This window comes from Cricetulus griseus, chromosome 4, assembly GCF_003668045.3.
Source record: "Cricetulus griseus strain 17A/GY chromosome 4, alternate assembly CriGri-PICRH-1.0, whole genome shotgun sequence".
NCBI classification, from domain to species: domain Eukaryota; kingdom Metazoa; phylum Chordata; class Mammalia; order Rodentia; family Cricetidae; genus Cricetulus; species Cricetulus griseus.
The window spans coordinates 165,250,632-165,271,564 of NC_048597.1; the positions used below are offsets into that span (position 1 = coordinate 165,250,632).

Below are 20,933 nucleotides of genomic sequence, written 5' to 3' on the forward strand. Positions count from 1 at the left end.
CTTCTGCCAATGTCTAGAGACATGGGGGGATTGAAGCAATAATTTTTAATCTTTCCATTTTTGAGATTAAAGATTTTATTCTAAACTCTCCCAAATTTCAAACCAATAGTTTTAGAAGTCAGTATATGTGCTAGGAATTCAGTCAGTAATTTATCTTTATGCTACTGTATTAAGATCAGATTTATGCTATGGTAACTACTGAAGCATCTGTGTGTAATACATAATGTTGCTTACTCTTATTTGCACATTTGATGAAGTATCTGACCAAACTGCTGATCTCTTGCATCTTCTTCTGTCTGGAGGTTTGTGTGGAGGCTGATACATTTGGTTTTGCTGTTTTCAGACATTCTGTTTCTTTGTTAATATAATTCTGCAGAAACCTGCAAGAAAAAAAAATTCATATCCTCACTAATGCTTATAATTTTATCATTTCAAAAACTCCAGTATGCCTTCCTCCAAAACATCATTTAAACCACAGTTTTGTATCATCTATATGAAACTATTTCTTTTCCAAAGCCTACCAAGACGCAATGTCAATATAAAGCCTAGCTTGAAAAGCTCTTAATCTGAGTACTTCAACTCTCTTTACATTATAAGAGGGTAGTAATACTTCAAGTCTTTAACGGGCAGCTACCTAGAAGTCACTGAAGACTGGCCAGAAGTATTGGATGTAAATCTGGCCAATTGAATCAGCTTATAAAAACAGGTAACAGCCTTTGTTTTGTTTTGTTTTGTTTTGTTTGGGGGTAGAGTTGATTTTTCAAGACAGGGTTTCTCTATAGCTGTGGAGCCTGTCCTGACACGACCAGCCTGGCCTCAAACTCACAGAGATCCACCTACCTCTGCCTCTCAAGTGCTGGGATTAAAGGCATGTGCCACCACTACCCAGCAATAATTGTATTTATAATATTGTAAATAAGCTAAATGCTCAACAAGAAAACATGAATATTTCCCATGTCATATGCATTTAGAACTTTAACATTTTAATATCACACAAGAGATAAAAAATAAGCTTATCAACTGGGAGGTAATGGTATGCACCTATAATCCCAGCATTCAGGAGGCACTGGCAGGCAGATCTTAAGTTTGAGGCCAGCTTGGTCTACAAAGTGAGTTCTACAATAACCAAGGCTACAAAGAGAAACCCTGTACCGAAAACATAAAAAATAAACAAAAGTTTATCTGTTAGAAGTACTCTAAGACAATTTAATACTGTATGAAGAAATGTGAACACCTTTACTGCAATTATTTATTTTGTTTATTTGTAATGAACTGAACTCATTATCTTCCTCTATCAACTTCCCAAGGAGTCAAGATTACAGGTGTTATACCAACATACTAGCTTCAGATGTAATACTTTCAGTATTCTACATAAATTTAAATACATTTGAGGGGCTGAAAAGATGGCTCAGTGGTTAAGAGTGCACACTGTTCTTCCAAAAGACCAGAATTTGGTCCCAGAACCCATGTCAGACAGCTTACAACCTCAAGGATATCCAATGTCCACTTTTGGACACCTAGGACCCTGCACATACTTGACAGACAAACAAAGACACACATACACAAATAGCAATATTTTTACATTTTTTGAACCCCTCCAAAAGTCTCACAATATCTGTTCTTAGTTTATAAATAAACTTATGATTGACAATGAAGTTTCAATATAAAAATGAATAAACTGTGCCACAAACAGTTTCTTAATCTGCTTTAATCTAAAAGTATTCCAATATTTATTTTTTTAGTATAATTTAACACATGCCAGTTATTCATAATCAGCAACAATCAAAATGATATGACAAATACTATAACTTAACTTTTTTTTTTTTTGAGACAAGGACTCTGTGTGTAGGCCTGGCTGTCCAAGAAATTACTCTGTAGACCAAGATAGCCTCAAACTCAGAGATCTGTCTGCCTCTGCCTCCCGAGTGCTGGGATTAAAGGTGTGTGCTAACACCACCCGGCTTCTGTATGCGGTTTTTTAAACAATCTTTTAGATAACTAAATGCCAACTTCCTATATAACATACATTGATATACAGTGAACAAAAATCAAACAATAAAACGGTATCACAAAATAGGAAAAGAAAGTAAAACAAATTCAAAAAGGCTACCTGAAAACAGCATCCCAATTCAAATATTTTTGTTGTTTGGAATCTGAATGCCTATCTAGATGTTGAACTGTTTCAGGGTCCTGAATCAGACGCTTAAATCTCTCCACTTCTTTCTGAAGGTAAAAAAAAGAGCATAATAATAATTACATACCATGTCACCTATCACACATCTCTTTCAAGAAAAACAATTTCAAATAATTTAGTACCCTTCTTTCTGTAGCTCTGTCGTGTTCTAATTGCCGGCAGCAAACAAGCAGATCGTTAAGTGCTAGACTCATGGTTTAAGATTTCAGAGCATACATCCTCACCTGTAACCAGAAATAAATATATGCAATTAATTTCATTTATTTGGGGTATTTTGGTGCTGAGGACTGGCTATACTATAAGCCTATGTGTAATTGTTTTAGAGTACAGTACCTCTATACATTTAAACATAACTGTACATCCAGAGGCACACTGTGATCAAAGACACAATTTTTCTTAACATTTCTATGAGACATTATCTTACAATTTATCAAAATTATGCTCTAATTCTGAAATGTGTGCTTTGCATAGCAGGATAAAGTATATTTTGAAGAAAATGAAACAGTTCAATATTATCTCTGAAAGAAAAAACATTTACTGATAAGTGCGACAATATTGCTTCACATATACAGTGTTTCAGGTTAAGAATATGTTAGAATCAGCAAGAAAATAAATGAACTATATTGACACAAACCCTCCCCTCTTGGAGACATCTGGGGAGAATGATGACAATAAAATTGTTGATGTGTAGCTCCAAATTTCAATATATGTCTCAAAGGAAACAAAAATACAGTAGAAAACAACAGAAGAGAACGGAGTGTGATAGAGAATGCATGTAATCCCACCAGTGAGGAGGTAGAGGCAGGAGGATCAAGAGTTTACAGTCACCCTGAGTGTGAGATCAATGTCAGACTGCTATATAGAAGCTCATGTTTCAAAATAAACATTACAACAGTTTATCATTTTAGATAAGCTGTCATGACCATATATCAAAGGAGGATTAAAAATTTCAAGAGCTGAATGAAGTGGTGTCAATTACAGAAGAACTTAAGAGTGAACATTTTAGGGAAGGAGACTAGAGAAGCCAAAAGGCCCTAAAACAGAAAAAGAGTATGTGTTAAAGGAAGTGAAAGACAGTCAGAATTGTGCCAGCTTCCACAACACGCACAGTAAAATTGGAACAGTTGTGTAGAGATGGTGCACAAATTTATGAATGTTCCATGTTTTTAAAAAAAATAGGTGAGTGGCAGAACTAAAGTTATCCAACTAAAGACAGCAATAAACACACTGTTCATATACTAAAAAAGATAGCATCGTTTCAACTCCTAACATACAACTGAAAAAAAGCAAAAGCCCCTGAATTGACAAATCCAATCTTACTTTCAAACAAATCAGTGTATTTACAAAATTGACAATGATAATTATATGTCATTTTCCCAGAAATAACCCCACCTCTGGCATGCCATTCTCGACTAGCGGTAGAACACAGCATCTATATTCCCAGACCTGGGGGAGGTTTAGGCAGCAGGATTGTGGGATTGTGAGTTCATGGCTAGCAAGAGTTGCAAGAGCGGGCTCTACAGTCAGGTTGTATTGTTGCAGTTCAAGACCACTCAATTTACAGTTATCCAACCTGGAGCATGTTGATTAACCTCTCAAACCTGTTTTCTCGAGTCTCTCTCTCTCTCTCTCTCTCTCTCTCTCTCTCTCTCTCTCTCTCTCTGTCTCTCTCTCTCAAAGGAGACACATGCTCACGTGTGTGTCTTTACACACATATGCACACACATTCATCTGAATGCATGTGCATGTGTGCAGACACACACACACCACAGACACACACACACAGAGCAAATGTTCAGAGTAACGACCATTCTATTATTGTTTCCCTTAGAACCACTTCATGAATCTATTTGGGTGGTTCTGCTTTTCTCCTCCTTTTTGCTCATATCCCTCCCTGTGGCTTCAATACACTGAAAACTAACAGAGCTCGCTCTGGAGCTTCAGAAACCTATGCTTTGTGCCTTTCCATGCATTTCCTTCTGTCTGAACGGTTCGCTACCATCTTGCAGAACAATTTACACCCGGCGAAGTCTAGCAGCAAATCAGGTTCAATTTCCACAGAACCAGTCCCTCCTCGGCTAACACAGTGCTGCTCTTCAATCACACCATCGCTTTGAAAATTAGCTAATTATCTGTGACAGGTGGGAAGGGAATCGGGGAACCAGCAGATAACCCTTAGGGACTGCCACTCACATGCCATACAACTAACAATAAGAATTCGAACTCTTGAGACTGATTTCCGAGTCCATGCTTTTAACCATGACCCTGTACTTTGTTTTTACGGACCTGTAAAAGCTTAGATATAGTTAAATGGTCTGTGACTAAACTATGAGATTTAAAAAATGAGCAGTCTCCTAGATAATTCAGAACCCTTAAGGTGACAGGCAGGAAAGGGGGACGCGTAGAAGAAGGTAAGGTTCAGGCTCACTCCACTCCTCAGCGAGAAAAAGATCACGTGCACCCGGGAAAGATGAGGTAAGAGGCGTCTAGCGGCCTTCCAGAGCCGAGAGAAGATGGGGTCTGAGGAGAATTTTCCTTCACAGAAGCCCCGGCTTTCGTCCGCGCTCCTACCGTTGCATTTTGTCTGCCAATGCAAACCGAGGTCGCTTCCCCTTTTCCCGCGTCCACGGATCACGCACCAGGCTGCCGCCGCGAGCCTTCCCGCTTCCGGCTAAAAAGCAGCAACTTTGCAAAGCGTGGGCTCCCCAAAGGAAGAAGTCTGAGTCGCTACACGGTGTGCACGTACGCGTGCGCAGAGCGATCACGCGCTCTCCAACTCAAAACATTTCGCTCCCCTCAAAACATTCACCCAGTCTGAGGAAACGCGCCTGCGCACGGCGCACCAATGACTGACGACCTCGCGCGGGCGACTCCGCCCAGGGGTTGATGCTCCCTCACCGGGCCACCGGGTCCTCTCTAGCCCCACCCCTCCGCGGACGGAAATGACGACAGTTCGCAGGAGAACGGAGGCGGGTTTCATTTCGGCGCCTTTCTGTCTCCTGCGGAAGGGATTGGTTGGCGTGCAACGAAAGAGGCGGGACAAATTGCCGCGGGTTCAGTACCGCCACTGGAACCGGGAGATGCGGCGGCGCCGGGGCTGTCGCGGTGTTTGCTTTGAGTTGACTCGCGTACCTTCAGGCGGCTCCCTGTGCAGTTCGGATCATGCTGTTACCCTCGGATGTAGCCAGGCTGGTATTGGGTAAGTGTCGGCCCGGGAGGGCGGGTGATCGGACTGGGTTGAGAGGACGGAAGGACTGGGGGCGGTGGGGGGGAGGTGGTTGCTTTGGGTGGGGACGCTTTGGGGGGTCGCCCCCTCGGGTCCAAGTTCAGCCTGACGGAGATGCTCGGTCCCTCGGAGACTTGGGGTGTTTGTAACCCCTTGGTGTGAGGATGCCCCTCTCCTCAAGCTGCGTGACGAGGGGGCAGTCAAAGGGAGAAGAAGAAGAAGCTCGGCGTCAAACACCTGGGGCCTGGATTCCGAGGCAGAGCCAGGCCCGCTGGGACCCCTGAAAGAGTGTCGTCTACGTGGTGGACGGGGCTGGGTGTCCCTCACCCTTTCCCTTGTCAGAGCCGGGACCGAAAAAGGAAAAGGAAAAAAAAAAAAAAAGGGCGGGGGGCTTCCCCGACCGCCCAGCTTTGTGCAAAGACTTCCCCGTGCCCTTACCCGTAACTCGACATTAGCACTAGGAATTTGGGACACAAGGTTTCCGTACTCCTTACCATAGAGTCTTGAAATGCCGGTTGTATATTTTAAAACGGCAGTTTTTCATGTTCTTGAGCAAATATTTCGGGGGGGGGTACGACGACTGCCTTCTGGTTGCACACGTTCTAGTCCTAGTTTTTCCTCCATTTTTGAAAAGGGCTAGTTCGTAGACCACTGGTTGGTCGGGGTATATTGTCTGTGTGAAAGACCGTTTTCGTTGTTTGTTCTCTGGAAGAAAGGAATTGTACTGCTGGGAACAAGAACCTCTTAGGATCAAATTTGGGTAGTGACTTTGAAACATTATTTGCAACATCTCTAGATGAAATTGGTAAAAGTGTGGTAAATCCTTCCACTTTCAACAACCGTTGCTAACATTTGTTTTGTGCCTAGTCCTGTCAAAAATAAGATAAAAATAATGAATTAAAATTTTATGGGGTTCTTGATAAGCTCGTTTGGCAGGAAATATTAAGAGGCTCTAAATAGTTTCACTCTACATTTTTGGAGAACCTTAAACACTAAAACTAATGTTTTGAATGTCTAATTTTTTTTCCTGCTTCAGCAGAAATGAGTAGTTAGATTTATACGTGTGGCTTCATCAGAATCGAGTAGTTAAGTTTGTACCTGTGACTTTTAAAATTAGCTATCTTGTAATTTTTAAACTTATTAGGGCCTTGTGAAAATTGATGAAAAGTATTAATATATCCTTTTTTCCTCTGAGTGTATTGTTTGGATAAGAATTGTGACTTTTAGCAGTCTGGCAATCCAAATAAAATTCCAAGATCATAGTCTTAAAAAAGTTTTTTCTCTTGGTAGTGGATGCCTTTAATCCCAGCACTTGGAAGGCAGAGGCAGGCTGATCTCTGTGAATTCTAGTCCAGTCAGATCTACAGAGGGAGTTCCAGGAGAGTAAGGGCTACTGGGGTGGGGGGGCGTCTGGAGTTTCGAAATATAAACATTGTGAAGTGGATAATTATGAGTCATTTTTCTGTGTTCAGATTTTATGAGATGTTTAGCAGCAACCATGATTTCTCTCCACTGATCCCCTTTAGGACCTCCTTTCCCATCATTCCCAGCTGTAAGAAGGGAAAGATGCCTCTACACAGTGTATCCCTGAAGGGAAAGTCCTGCCTTGTTAAGAAAACCTTAAGGAAAATGACAGGGTTTTCTAATTGGAGTAATTAATGCTTCTCCCCCACTAGTAAGCTGTTTACTATTTTTCTCCTGGGGGCTAGAAACTCAAGTTGTTGCTTTTCATCCTTAAAACCATCTTTGTTAATTCACATTCCATTTCAGTGCCATGAATTCCAGCATGCCTTCCATTCTGTTTTGGAATTGTGATTTCTTTCTATATACTATTCATGTTTACTCTTGTTTCAAATCTTCCTGAAGCATTCAGGTCCTACCACATAGTCTAAGAATTGAAACACTTTTGGTATACAAGAAATTATCCAACTACTCTCAGTTCTGTGATTTAGTTATCTTTTATGCATATGCAAACTTACATCAACAGGTTTATTCCTTGATCAGGATTCTTCTGTTGAACCTCTTTACCATCTTTAGCTCCTCTTTAAATCCTTTGTGGTTTTTTGTTTGCTTGTTTGTTTCTTGGCATGTTCCAAATGCTGCTAGTTTCCAAGCATAAGGAGAAAGGTAATTTTTCTTCACTTAGTATTCACTCCTGTGTTGTTTAACTCTTTAACACCAAAACATTTTTTCTGAACTCCATCTCCAATTGTCCAGTACCCAGTGTCACTTACAAGATATATTTACTTGTAAAACTGCTTGGTATTTAGCTGTTTTACTAATTCGTTTTCCCCTAATTTTTTAGCTTGCCATACTCATCTCACTGCTCTCTGCTCAGCCACAGCCAGCTATTTGCTGTCTTAACGGAATTTTTCAAAATATTGTAGAGACCAAAATACTTCAAACTGTTGCTTACTGCCTCTAGACCTTCAGTTTGGCTTTTACTAATATGTCATAGGAAGTGCTCTGTAGAGCTGATTCTGCTTGTCTTTTATCCAGGCCTGTCCTCTCTGTGTTTTCAAAGGCTGCATCAGACCAAACTGAGTTTCGAGTATTATGTATTCCTTTTTCCCTTGTGTTCCTAATAAAGGTTCAAGTCAAATGTGTAGCAGAAAGTTCTTCCAGTAGCTACTTGATAATTTCTCCAGTATCCTATTAAAGAAGCTGTGTTGGTGGGCAAAGGATTTTTTGTTTGTTTGTTTGTTTGTTTTGTAAGGAACACAAAACAAAATTGGTCATTTTAGAAATTTTTAAGCTTATCGTACTCTGGTACTAGTTACATAACATTGTTCTGCAAACATCCCTACCATCCGCCTCTAAAATTTCCTTCTTCCTGAACTGAAACTTTGCCATTCAGTATTTTTATATTGTAGTCAAGCTTCAAGATTTCTTAGAAACCTCCAAAATGATAAAAAAAAGTTCTGTGTATAAAAGGAGTACTTTCCGATTGGAGAATTCAAATGTTCTTCAATTTCTTAAGTAGGTTACCTTCTGTATGAGTTGGCATCCATTCAGTAAAGGAACCAGAAACTAAGTTGTATGTTTAACATGGTAGGATTTAATGAGGGAATTGGTTACACCAGTGATACAAAAGCTAAGAAGCTGAACAGCTTATGTGAGGCAATTTATAGGTTAGTCAGCACAGCAGGAAACCATGCTAATCCAGGAGACAAGGCAATATAAAGCAGCCCAGAGGCTACTGTGTGGGAAGAAGAAACTAAAGACTTGTCTGATAAGGAAGCTATAGGCAGAGAAGAGATTATTGAGGCAATCAGGGAATATGGCTTCTTCCTCTTGAATTCTAACCTGAACAAGTGCTTGCCATTTTAGCAAACTTAGCCAGAAGTTAGCTGACAGGTGAGCAGAGTAACTTTGCCTGTTTGAAGTCTGGCTTTCTATCATAAAGAGTCCTGAAAAATGAAGAATTGGGTTTGAGAGCAAACAGGACCAGGACTACTGACGCATTCTTTTTTGGTTTGTTTGTTGGATTTTTTGAGACAGGGTTTCTCTGTGGCTTTGGAGGCTGTCCTGGAACTAGCTCTTGTAGACCAGGCTAGTCTTGAACTCACAGAGATCCGAGGGCTGGGATTAAAGGCCTGCGCCACCACCGCCGGGCCAGGACTGTCATATTCTTTTTTTTTTTTTTTTTTTAATCGAGACAGGGTTTCTCTGTGTAGCTTTGGAGCCTATCCTGGCACTCACTCTGGAGACCAGGCTGGCCTCTGCCTCCTGAGTGCTGGGATTAAAGGTGTGCGCCACCAACGCCCGGCAGGACTGACATATTCTTAAGAGATCAAGAGACATTGGTTTTATTTACTTTTATATTAGAGACATTGATATTTAATAGGAATTCATCAGAATGGAATTGTGATCATTTTATATCTTTAATAATACCTGTATGCAAGCACTCCAGAGATAATAGATCCCCTTGGAGTTGAATTTTCAGGTAAGCCCCGTGACGTGGGTGCTAGGAATCAAGCTCAGGTCCTCTGGAAAAGTAATACACACCTTTGACTGATGGGCCAGTCAAGATTCTCATGATTTTCAGCCATTGTGTCTTTCTGTTAAATCTTATTAGCTATTCTTTTATTCGGCATCCATACTAGGCAAGATGCCCAAACAAATTCCTACATATATATCATCCACATAAATATATATGGATATATGTGTGTGCATTTGGATTTCCCAACCATATCAGGGCCTATCTATACCTTGAAGCTATGAATAATTTTCTCATGCCTGCTAGTAAATTCTTCTAACTATTTGTAAATCATAATTTATGGTTTGAAGCCGTATATTTTATATTTGTAGGTGTACTACTATAAGACACTGGGTTGTCTTTCTAAGAATTTATATTTCTTTTTCATTAACATTAAGTCACCACTATTGCTGGGGAATCAAGAGTATATGACGGAGATATTTATACAAACGGAGCTTTAGTTTTTGCTTTCTTCAGGCTCCTTTTGTCTTTCTCTAAAAAGACCAAGCTCTTGGAATTCCTGTTTCTAAATTTTAAGCAACCTTGATATAGTTAAGATTTTATCTGTCATGTGATTGATAATTGGTTATGGTCAGATAGTTGATAGTGACTTCGAATTTTTGTAACCTGCCAGTTAATCATATAAACAATGACATTGTTGAATATTTTCAAGTATTTCATACATTGTCTTTGAACTCTTAAGGCAAAGTAAAGCAGAACTTACCAAATCTAACAAAAAATGAAAGCTCAAATTTTACCAAAGCTTATTTTTAAGCGTAGAACATAATGTGTCTCAGATATTTCTAGGTGGCTATAACTTGAACATTTCTGTAACAAATACAAGTAATGTAGCATTTTCACAGAGCCTTTTCTCAAGTATGATTATGTAAGCATGTACTGACTTACAATGGATGTGTCATGAACTGTCATATCTGATATTCTTTCCCCAAGGTGTGCTAGCATAATTGATCCTATTTCTTTCATGGGGTGGAAACTACATTACTTGCTGTGTAGGGCATTACTATTCAACCTATATTCCGTTGTCATACCCTGTAAGGAGTCATTGTGAGCTTTTCTAACCATCCTTCTCACATATATTTTTAATTTTACAAATAAACTGTACATCTTTTTATATTAGATGTATATCTCTTGTATTACCTAAAATGAAATTTTCCCATTTCCCTCAAGCAATTTCTACCCTCTTTTAGGAAGATATTACTTTTTAGGAATGTATGTTCTCCAGAAAGGAAAATCTTGGAGGAGTCCTATTTCACGACGACCACCTGTCACAAGTCTCTCGTGACTGAATACATCTAGGTGATTAATGCTTTTAGAACTCTCTACTATAAAAAAAAAAATTATTTGGTGGATCAAATCCAAATCCAAAACCTGAAGAAACAGTCCCAACTGCCCTGATTCCAAGGTGTTTCCCATAGTTTGCATATGTTTTAAATTTATGTTCACAAATCCTTGTGGCACCTCACTTGTTCAAATAATACTTTGGGAATACCAACTGAAGTATTTTTCAATGGTTATATTTCACAAACAGGAAAGAGCTTTTTATTTTTTTAGTTGAATTTTATGATTTTGTGTGAGAGATGAAGGCAGGAGCTATGACAACAGAGAGGTTGTGCACATGTGCAGAGGTCAGAAGATAACTCTGAGGAGTCAGCTCCCTCCTTCCACTGTGGGTCCCATGGTTCAAACCAAATCCTCAGGTTCATGAAGCAAATGCCTTTACAGCTGAGCTATTTTGCTAGACCAGACCTATTGTTTTAATTCATGTAATTATACATCTGCATTGTGATCTTCAATGGTAGCATTTTTAAAGTAGGGATATCTGAAATAGTTTTTTTAGTTGTTTAGTTTTGGGTTCTTTTTGTTTGTTTGTGTGTTTTTGCTTGTTTATTTCTTTGTTTCTAAATGCTTCTTGTGCTCCAAAGAAATACACTTTATTTGTATGTTTGTTTTTCTTCATATAAGGTGTAAGTTACAAGTAAGAGAATCTATCAAATACAAGAAAGTGATGAGTTGATTCCCAAATCAGAGCAGTGCCTAAAATGAGATGACCTCTTGCTTGTTCTTCTCCTTTTAGAACTCATGTGTAATGGCTTTGTAGGCCATCTCATCAAGGGTTGGGTTTTTTTTATTCTTTTTGTTTGTTTTACTGATTTGCCTAGTATATGTGTGTACTACATTCCTGCAGTGTAGGCAGTCAGAAGAGGGCTTTGGGGCTCCTGGAACTGGAGTTACAGATGGTTGAAAACCACAGTGTGGATGCTAACAATTGAACCCAGTGCTGAAGAGATACCACAGCAGTTAAGAGTATTCACTGGCTGTTCTCCCAGGGCACCCGGGTTCGATTCCCAGCACCCATATGGCAGCTCACAAATGTCTGCAATTCCAGTTCCAGAGGATTCAGCACCCTCACACAAATGTACAGGCAAAACACCAATGTGCATGAAGTAAAAATAAATAAGTATTAGATGAAATAAAAATGAAGAACTAAATCCAGCCCTCTAAAAGAACAGGACTTTCTCTGAACCACCTCTCAAGCCCATAGTTTATTTTTGTTTGTTTTGTTATTAATTATATATTTCCTAGTATAGAAAGTCTTAAAATTTTAAAATAGGAAGAGACTTTAAAAATCATTTATTAAGGCTAACAAAAATGTTTTTTTGATTGCTATATTTTACCAGCATAGAGATAAATATACTTAGGGTAAATAAGGAATTATGTACAGTTATTAAGAAAGATTTATAAGTGTAGGCAAAGGGAATATGATATACATATAAATTTAAGTTCTCTGAGGAATTAAAAAATATTTTAAAGCACCAAAGAATGAGTTGAAATTTACTTAGGCTCAGGCAAGGTAAGCTGCCCAAACAAACAGTAAAATATACATTGGCTTTTAAAATAAGAGCATTGTTATTTGTGAAACTTTTATAAGATTAATTTGTTTGAAGAGATGAAATGGTAAGACAGTTAAAATGAAATTAGGATGTAACAAGTAAAGCTTCATACAGTATGTTAGGAATTTACAATTAGGTTTTTTTCATGGCAGTGTAAAATTAACACAGAATAAAATATTGGGGAGCTTATTATATTCCTAATAAGCAATAGTACCATTAATTCTAAAACATTTGCACATCTCCAACAGGAAATACGTACTGATAACAGGCACTCTCAACTTCCCCATCCTCCAACAACCAGTTACCTACTTTTTTGACTGTATGAATTTGCTGTTTCTGGACATCACATATAATTGAAATATTTGTGGGTTTTATGCCTGACTTCATTTAGTATGGTTTCAAGGGTGCTTCAGGTCAAAATGGGTGTAAGGACTTCTGTCCCAGTGCATATGAATTGAAATAAAGATTTTCATTTTACATTTTCCTGATGACCAGTAAAATTGAATTCCTTTCCATGAGTTTGTTTTAGCCATCTTTTGCTTATTTCTTAATTAGATTATCTTTTTTTATTGTCCCTTTCAAGTTCTCTATATAGTTTGGTTTCTAGCATCTACCAGATACATGATTTGCAAATGTTTTCTTTCATTTTTAAAGTAATTTTACTTTATTGATGGTGTCCTTAATAATATAGGAATTTGAAATGTTGATAATCAGCTTATCTTTTTCTTTGATTGCTTAAGTTTCAAATGGTTTACCTAGGATAGCATTGTTCAGTCCAAGGCCAAGTGTATCTTTTTGTTGTTATTTTTTTCTGAATATTTAATAACCCCTTTAGCCTTTGCAATTAATTTTTGTTTTGGTGGGGGTTAGGGACCAGCTCTCTCTCTCTCTCTCTCTCTCTCTCTCTCTCTCTCTCTCTCTCTCTCTCTCTCTCTTTCTCTCTCTCTTTGGCAAGTAGGTATCCACTTGTTCCAGAGTAAGTTGTTAAAAGACTGACTGTTCTTGCCAGTCAGTGGTGGCACATGCCTTTAATCCCAGCACTTGGAAGGCAGGCAGATGTCTTTGAGTTTGAAGTCTGCAGAGTAAGTTCCAGGACAGCCAGGACTGCAGAGAAACCCTGTCTCAAAAAGGGGTGTGGGGGGGACACTATTCTTTCCTTCAATGAGTTCTTTTGATAACTTTAATATAGAGCCAAGTGGTTAACAATCTTAGTCTTCACTTGCTAAAGTTGAGGTTCTTGTTGAAATTAAAACAATATATTGTATATAAATTGAAAGAGTTTTCTGACTTTTAACACAATGTAAATAGATCTCTGTTCACTTTGTTAAATCATGAAGTGGATAGTCAGACACACAAATGATACTGAGAGAATGTGCCTTTTCAATAATCCAGGAAGTGGATATATGCCATACTCTCACCTAGTTATTATGGAAGTCATGAGTAGTGGAATGCACCTACTATTTCCTTGTTGGGTTTTTCTAAATTTATTGTGCAGTAATTAAACTTTGTCACATACCTTTTTAAGAAGCTTAACTAGAATTTAATCCTGTAGAGGAACTAGTGATTGTAGTTAACTGCAGCACAACTTAATGAAAGGTTGTAAAACACCAACATGTTTTGCCAGAGGCTCTGTTTATGGTTTTCCTATGTGCTATAGCATTTTTTTTTAAGCTTTATTTATTACTATGTATAGAGTGTTCTGCCTCCATGTATGTCTGCAGGCCAGAAGAGGACATCAGATCTCATTACAGATGGTTGTGAACCACCGTGTGGTTGCCAGGAACTGAGCTCAGGACCTTTGGAAGAGCTGCCAGTGCTCTTAACTTCTGAGCCATCTCTCCAGCCATGCTCCAACATTTTTAAAAGCCACTTATCAAAAGTATAGAATTTACTGAAGTGTTCAAACTTCTATTCTTCATTTAGGTTACTTACAACAAGAAAACCTCACGTCTACTTGCCAGACCTTTATTTTGGAAAGCTCAAATTTAAAAGAATATGCAGAGCACTGTACTGATGAAGGTTTCATCCCAGCCTGCTTACTGGTGAGTTACTTATTCCTTATAGGACGTTTCATTACTAATCAACACAGAAGACTGTAAAGCAGAGCCTTAAAATGAACTTATTATCCAGGCGTTGGTGGCGCACGCCTTTAATCCCAGCACTCGGGAGGCAGAGGAAGGCAGATCTCTGTGAGTTCGAGGCCAGCCTGGTCTCCAGGGCGAGTGCCAAGATAGGCTCCAAAGCTACACAGAGAAACCCTGTCTCGAAAAAAACCAAAAACAAAAAAAAAAAAACGTATTAATGATGTGAGGCACTGTGCCATATATCTGTCTTCCCATCTGCTTGGGAACTTAGGATAGTCACAGAATCACTTGAACCTGGGGGTTTAGGGACAGCCAAGGCAACATAGTAAGACCCTTCCGCTCATCAGCCAAGTCAGCTTTAGCAGATAGCTACATGACTTATCACTGCCTAATTCACATAACTGAAACACAAAGATTTAGCCAGGGGCTATACATCCCTAATGCAGACTTTGGAAGGCTGATGAAAGACAGTTGTTACTTTTAGGCCAACCTGGACTACACAGCAAGACCTTATCCAGAAACAAAAGTATTTTTGGTATTTTATTGTCACCTCTTGTAACTATCCATATATATAAAAGAAATATTCTAGAATTACATGATTTCACACGGTGCTAGTAGTTGTATGTTAAGGATGGCTCCTTAGTGAGTTGTTTGGGGTATTCTAGTTTTTATATAGAAAAGGGACTAAAATACCCCAAACAGTCCTGAAAAATTTGAACGAATTGGAGAACTAAGAAAGATGGCTCAAATACCTGCTGTACTTCCAAAAGACCCACATTTTGTACCCAGTACCCATGTCTGATGGCTCTTCTTAATTTTTTTTCAATTGTGTATATTTGTGTATATTTGTGTGAGAATATAAACACATAAATGCAGGAACTCTCTGAGGCCAGAAAGGGCATGGGATCCCCTGGAGGTAGAGTTACAGGTAGTTGTTGGCCAGTGTGGATATTGGGAACTGAATTTGGGCCTCTGAAAGGGTGGTATATATCCTCTTACCCTCTGGACCATCTCTCTAGAAAGTTAAATTGCATGCGCAAAGTTCAATTCATTATTAGAAAGAACAACAACAAAAACCAAGGAGTGATTATTAGGCAAATCTCCTGCCTTTTAAAGCTTTATGGTGGCTAAGCACTCTCTCTTTTTTAGCTATATCCCAGCTTCATTTTTACTTTTTTGAGTTGGGAATCTCCCTAACTTATCTGAGCTGGTCTTAAACCTTCTCTGTAGCTCAGACAGAACTTGAATTTACAGTCTTTCTGCTTTACCCTCCCAAGTACTTAAAATACAAGACTGTACCATATGCCTTTAATCCTAGCATGCAGGAAGCCAAGACCAGTCTGGGGTTTATGGTAAGATCCTGTTAACCAAAAAAAGAAATCTAGTGCTGAAAGTTGAGAGGGAGAGGGGACCTAATTGCCCTTGTCAGGCAGACATCTTCTTCGGTATATTATATATGTCTTCAGTATTACCCAATATAAAAAATTTTGTATGTCTACAGTATTTTTAGGTATTTAAAGGATTTGAAACATTTTATTAAGTTTTTTTTTTTTTGAAATCAGAACTCTTTGTTCTAAAATCCTTACTCTTTTATAACCTCAAGTATGTGATCATATTGTTATGACAAACTACCCTTGTAGTAGTGAGACTAGGGAAGGCGTGTAGGCAGGTTGACAGAAATAAGAACAAAAATGTCTTGCTCCTTAGGAAGGATATCTCATACACTTATTTTTCAAACTTCATTTTTACATGGCTTTCAGGTTAGCCAGAGCAGATTAGACCCTCATTAGGGCTTTTATTGTTTTTGTTTTTTAAAAAACAAAAAAAAGTATCTACCTCCTGACTGAAAACTGCTTTTTATGACCATGCTTTTTGTTTTACATAATAAGGACTCATGTAGTCACAGTTCAGAGTTTCTTTGTCAGGTGTGTGTTACACATACTTTTTGTGAATGTTGATGACCTGCTTCTCTACCCTTTCCTCACTGGATTTAGAAATCTAGATCTTTCATTGTCTTTTATTGTAGGAAAGTGGTAAATTGTATGGTTTCGGTAATGTTTGGTCTTTTGCTTTTCAGTCCTTATTTGGAAAAAACTTGACAACAATTTTGAATGAATATGTAGCCATGAAAGCAAAAGGTAAGAAATTGGATATCATTGCTTTAAGACATAGTCTTATGAAAAGCCTTGAAAAAGCTTAATCTTATTCTGATAAGATATATTTTACTGGGAAACAGAATTCAATTTTGCTTAGAATTCAATTTTGCTTATATTGAGTAAAGCATTCTAAGACTCCAAATGTTAACTAAAAGGCAGAAGCCAAAACTTGTATTTTAGAATGAAATTAACTCTAAGCTATTTATACTGATGAACAACCATTGTTATTTGCTAAAATATTTTGAGCTGACAATTTAATTTTGACTTATGTGTAATAAGAGACTAGGCACAGGACTTAGAAAATTGGCTCATAGTTAACAGAATATACAATAATAATTGTTCAAATTTCTGGTGATTCGAGGGGGAATTAGTGGTTATTTTCTTGACATTGTTCCTATAATATCACCAAAACTATTACTGTTAGATTAATTATCATAAAGTAATAGACAAAGGAGAAGTAGCTCTTCCTTTACTAATGCCTGGGTGTGTTAGCATCATGTTAGTTAGGGGTTTCAGATTGTAACTACTTAGTCTTTAATTCATTAAGAAGTATGGCTTACAGTTGTTTGTAATAAGGATATCAAGGATTAAATTTGCACATATAGAAGGAGTTTGTATAACCTTTCTGATATAATTATTAGCCTTCTAGGTTGTTTAGGTACACTTTTTTACTTGTATTGGATTTGATTCTCTGGTTTAAGAAATTAAAGCCACCTCATTACACATTTGCACATGATTATAAATAGGCTTGCTTCTCAATTTCCAGTGTAACGTCAACAATTTGGAAACAAAGTTTTTGTTTTTCTGTAATCTATGTCTTTGTTCAAATTGAAAAGTGAACTTTTGTAAACTGAGTTTGTTTCCTCTTACAATTTAGAAACATCAAATGAGGTCCCAACAATAATGTCATCTCTGTGGAAGAAGCTAGACCACACACTTTCTCAAATCAGGTACTATGCTCATTAAAATGTGCTGATTTAAGGATGCAAACACACTCAGGCTATAGAACTTAACGTCTTTATACTATGCATATCTAATATCTTTCTAGTTTTGAAGGTTTCCTAGAGGTGGAGGTTCTTTGCCTTTATTAGAAATGATTGGAAACAAATTGTATACTTTTAATAGAGTGTATCCAAATGAGGAAATAGTAATATACAGAAATTTAATGACATTCTCAACTTTGCATGGCTACTTAGAAAGTTTAGTCCAAGATATAAAAATCTTTTTTTATTAAAATTTATTTATTTGTTTGTTTGTTTATTATGTGTGCAGTATTCTGTCTGCATGAATGCCTACAGGCCAGAAGATGGCACCGGTCTCATTACAGGTGGTTGTCAGCCACCATATGGTTGTTGGGAATTGAGCTCAGGACTTTTGCAAGAGTAGTTAGTCCTCTTAACCACTGAGCTGTCTCTCCAGCCCAAGGTATAAAATTCTTTAGACAGCCATTTGTTACTACATATTGAGAGAATTATTGACTTCATGCCCAATTGATTCTTTCCTTCTGGAAATTTCTTTCAGTATTTTTAGTATTTTCTACTTTTAGTATTCTCTCGTGGTAGAATACTTGACTGCGGTCTACCTAGTTCATAGCCTTGGGTTGCCAGTTTTAGCATCCTTGGAAGTATACCAGATCTACTGCTATCAATGTTTTGGCATCTCTTATGTGATGGTAGAGTCTCATGAAAAACCCTTCCTCTCAAAGCTCCAAGTGAATATTCCATATAATTTCAAAAGATGCCTCATTTTTATCCTCCTGTTAGGGAAATGGCTCCAAATGCTTTCATCCCAGGAATGAACATCTTATTTGGTAGTTTTGTCTTTATATTTCTATAACTCATTTTTCTGCCCTTGGAAATAATCTTCAAAAGATTTTGCTAGTGTCTGGAGAGACAACTCAGTAAGTAATAGTGTCTGCTACACAAGCATGAAGACCTGAATTTAGCTTGAACCCATGTAAAAAGCAGTACATATTGGTGCTTGTCTATCACCCCAGCACTAGTTGGTAGGGGAAAGAAAGACCTGGAAACCTGAAGGTCATTGGTCAGCCAGCCTAGCCAAGTTGATGAACTTCTGGTTCAGTGAAAGATCCTGTCTCAATAAAGAAAAGGTAGTGAAGAATTAAGGAAAGATAGCCTAATGAACATTGCCTCTGTCCTGCATACGCTAAGCGTACCACACATGTACACACACATACACCTATGCCACCAAATACATATATTGCACATGCATACCAAAAATAGCTTTTACGGTCGTTGGTGCTCATGCCTTTAATCAGGAGGCAGAGGCAGGCGGATCTCTGTGAATTCGAGGCCAGCCTGGTCTCCAGAGCGAGTGCCAGGATAGGCTCCAAAGCTACACAGAGAAACCCTGTCTTGGAAAAAAAATAAAATAAAATAAAAACAAAATAGCTTTTACAATTCAGTCTGTTGTTGAGTTTTGAGGAGTTTTTTTGGGGGGGCGCTGGGTAGTTTTGGTAAGCTATTACATAGGAGTTAGATTCCTTTTACACAAGTTTGGGTTTTCTTAAAAGTTTTATGTTACTAAAAACCTTTGTTCAGTTTAAGTTTGTGGGTCTTGTTGGTAAAATTGACAAATTTCATGGGACAAGAACACAGTGTTTATGATTGTTTACCAAATATTAGTGATTTACATTTCACAGTAAAGAATTACTTTTCGGGGCTAGAGAGATGGCTCAGCAGTGAAAAGCACTAGCTGCACTTACAGAGGTCCTGAGTTCAATTCCTACATGGTGGCTCACCACCATACATAATAGAATCTGATGCCCTCTTCTGGCCTACAGATGTATATGTAGATACAGCACTCATATATAGAATACATGAATATAAAAAAACTTTTTTAAAAAGATTACTTCCTATTATGAATATTTTATGTTTGCTTTTCTACATATATGAAGGTTCAACAAAATACTTTCATAGTCAGATGTGACAGCAGGATGTCCTTGAACTCTGCAGTTCTAAAGTATTGATGTATATGAATCAGCATTTCTTTGTAGGAAAGTCTGTTGTTTACTTAAACATATCAAGTTCCTAAAGTCAGGTCAAGCTATACCTTAATGTCAGAGCACTCCAGTGTATAATTGTTAATTGGATAGAAATTTGATCACCAAAAATATGTTGTCTGAGTGCTTATGTGATTCTGTTTTTCTTCTAAAACAAATCACAATTGGATACCCCCAAAAGACATATAGACTCTTTATATTAGGGAAATCACCTTTTAACTCATAATTTACTGCAGTTCTGACCATAACTAAGTCAGAATATATATCTAAAACAAAATACTTAAAGAGTAACTACTTTGTTTTATTTGTTAGGAACATGCAAAGTTCTCCAGGGTTTGCTGCCCATCAGAGAGGTTGGTATTTAACTTTCAGCAAGGTTCAACATTACTTCACATTCTGTCTCATGAGCATTTTAACTAACAGCATAGCTGTGCTAGAGCTATGTTTTTTTTTAATTACTTTAAGTATAATCATTAGATATTTTCATGTATCATAGTTGAGGGGAGTTGAGGTATAGGTTACTGGTAGTACATGTACAGGATCTTGAGTTTGATCCCAACAATTTAGAACAAAATTAAAATTAAAACCATATTATGTGCATATATGCAAATATACATTTTTGTGTCTATATATACACATATAAAGTATATCCTACTATTACTTTTGTGTATAAAGTAGTGGCATCCTTAAGAAATCTGTAATTTTTAATATCTGAATTTGGGGGTAACATTATCAGTATGGATTACTGCAGAACAGGTATATTGGGATTTGTGAAGTATACTGTATTTGTTTTAGTTTGTTTCACGTGAAATTGTTGCATAAATTTGTTTTATTTTTTTAAGGCTTTCTTGTAACTATAGATCTAACATGTTGTATAGTGTACAGGTCAACAGGTTCTGAAATAACTGTGATATGAGTTAACTTTGTAATGCCCATGTGTTTCAGCACGAACAAGAAACGGAATTGCAGAAATCAAGCGACAGAGATGGCTTGCATCTCAGACAGCTTCCGGCAATTCAGAGTTAATGGCTTTACCTTATGGTTCAGGACAATTTACCACTTCTCCTTTGGTAGCCACACAAACTGTTAAACCAACTGGCCAAATTTCAGCTCCAGTGAGGTCAAATATTGTAGTAGTCAACCAGTCACAGTCACAAAATGCTGTAACTAGTAAGTTTCATTCTTAAATTCTGTTAATCCAAGTACAATGCCTTATATTTATATACTGAATCATGGCCTAAGAGAGAGATAAGAACTTATAGAGGGAGCAGACTTCAAGTAGTTCGGCAACAAGAATGTAAGCATGTAACTCTGGGTTTCATCCCACCTCTGCATAAGACTGGCTCACCTGTAATCCCAG

General features: G+C 37.7%; 2 protein-coding genes across 11 annotated transcripts in view; one reads left to right on the forward strand and one right to left on the reverse strand.

Annotated features, from left to right (window-relative positions):
- LOC100754226 (serine-protein kinase ATM) overlaps window positions 1-4,995 on the reverse strand; it is a 107,422-nt gene extending 102,427 nt beyond the window's left edge. For 3 of the 8 annotated variants that reach the window (XM_027415088.2, XM_035443696.1, XM_027415089.2), the window contains exons 1-4: window positions 4,766-4,989; window positions 2,317-2,418; window positions 2,111-2,223; window positions 235-380 (exon numbers count right to left, since the gene is read on the reverse strand). In XM_027415088.2, the coding sequence (XP_027270889.1) occupies window positions 235-380; window positions 2,111-2,223; window positions 2,317-2,388 (331 nt within the window). In that variant the 5' untranslated portion in view covers window positions 2,389-2,418; window positions 4,766-4,989. Of the gene's footprint in view, window positions 1-234; window positions 381-2,110; window positions 2,224-2,316; window positions 2,419-4,765 lie in introns of all 8 variants that reach the window. The other 5 variants (XR_004769615.1, XM_027415091.2, XR_004769616.1 and 2 more) reach the window with 4 other exon arrangements.
- A 236-nt stretch (window positions 4,996-5,231) lies between these two features.
- Window positions 5,232-20,933, forward strand: part of LOC100771222 (protein NPAT) — a 41,727-nt gene continuing 26,025 nt past the window's right edge. For 2 of the 3 annotated variants that reach the window (XM_027415086.2, XM_035443698.1), the window contains exons 1-6: window positions 5,232-5,393; window positions 14,235-14,353; window positions 16,473-16,533; window positions 17,429-17,501; window positions 19,886-19,926; window positions 20,519-20,743. In XM_027415086.2, the coding sequence (XP_027270887.1) occupies window positions 5,357-5,393; window positions 14,235-14,353; window positions 16,473-16,533; window positions 17,429-17,501; window positions 19,886-19,926; window positions 20,519-20,743 (556 nt within the window). In that variant the 5' untranslated portion in view covers window positions 5,232-5,356. Of the gene's footprint in view, window positions 5,394-14,234; window positions 14,354-16,471; window positions 16,534-17,428; window positions 17,502-19,885; window positions 19,927-20,518; window positions 20,744-20,933 lie in introns of those variants that run through there. The other variant, XM_027415087.2, reaches the window with a different exon arrangement.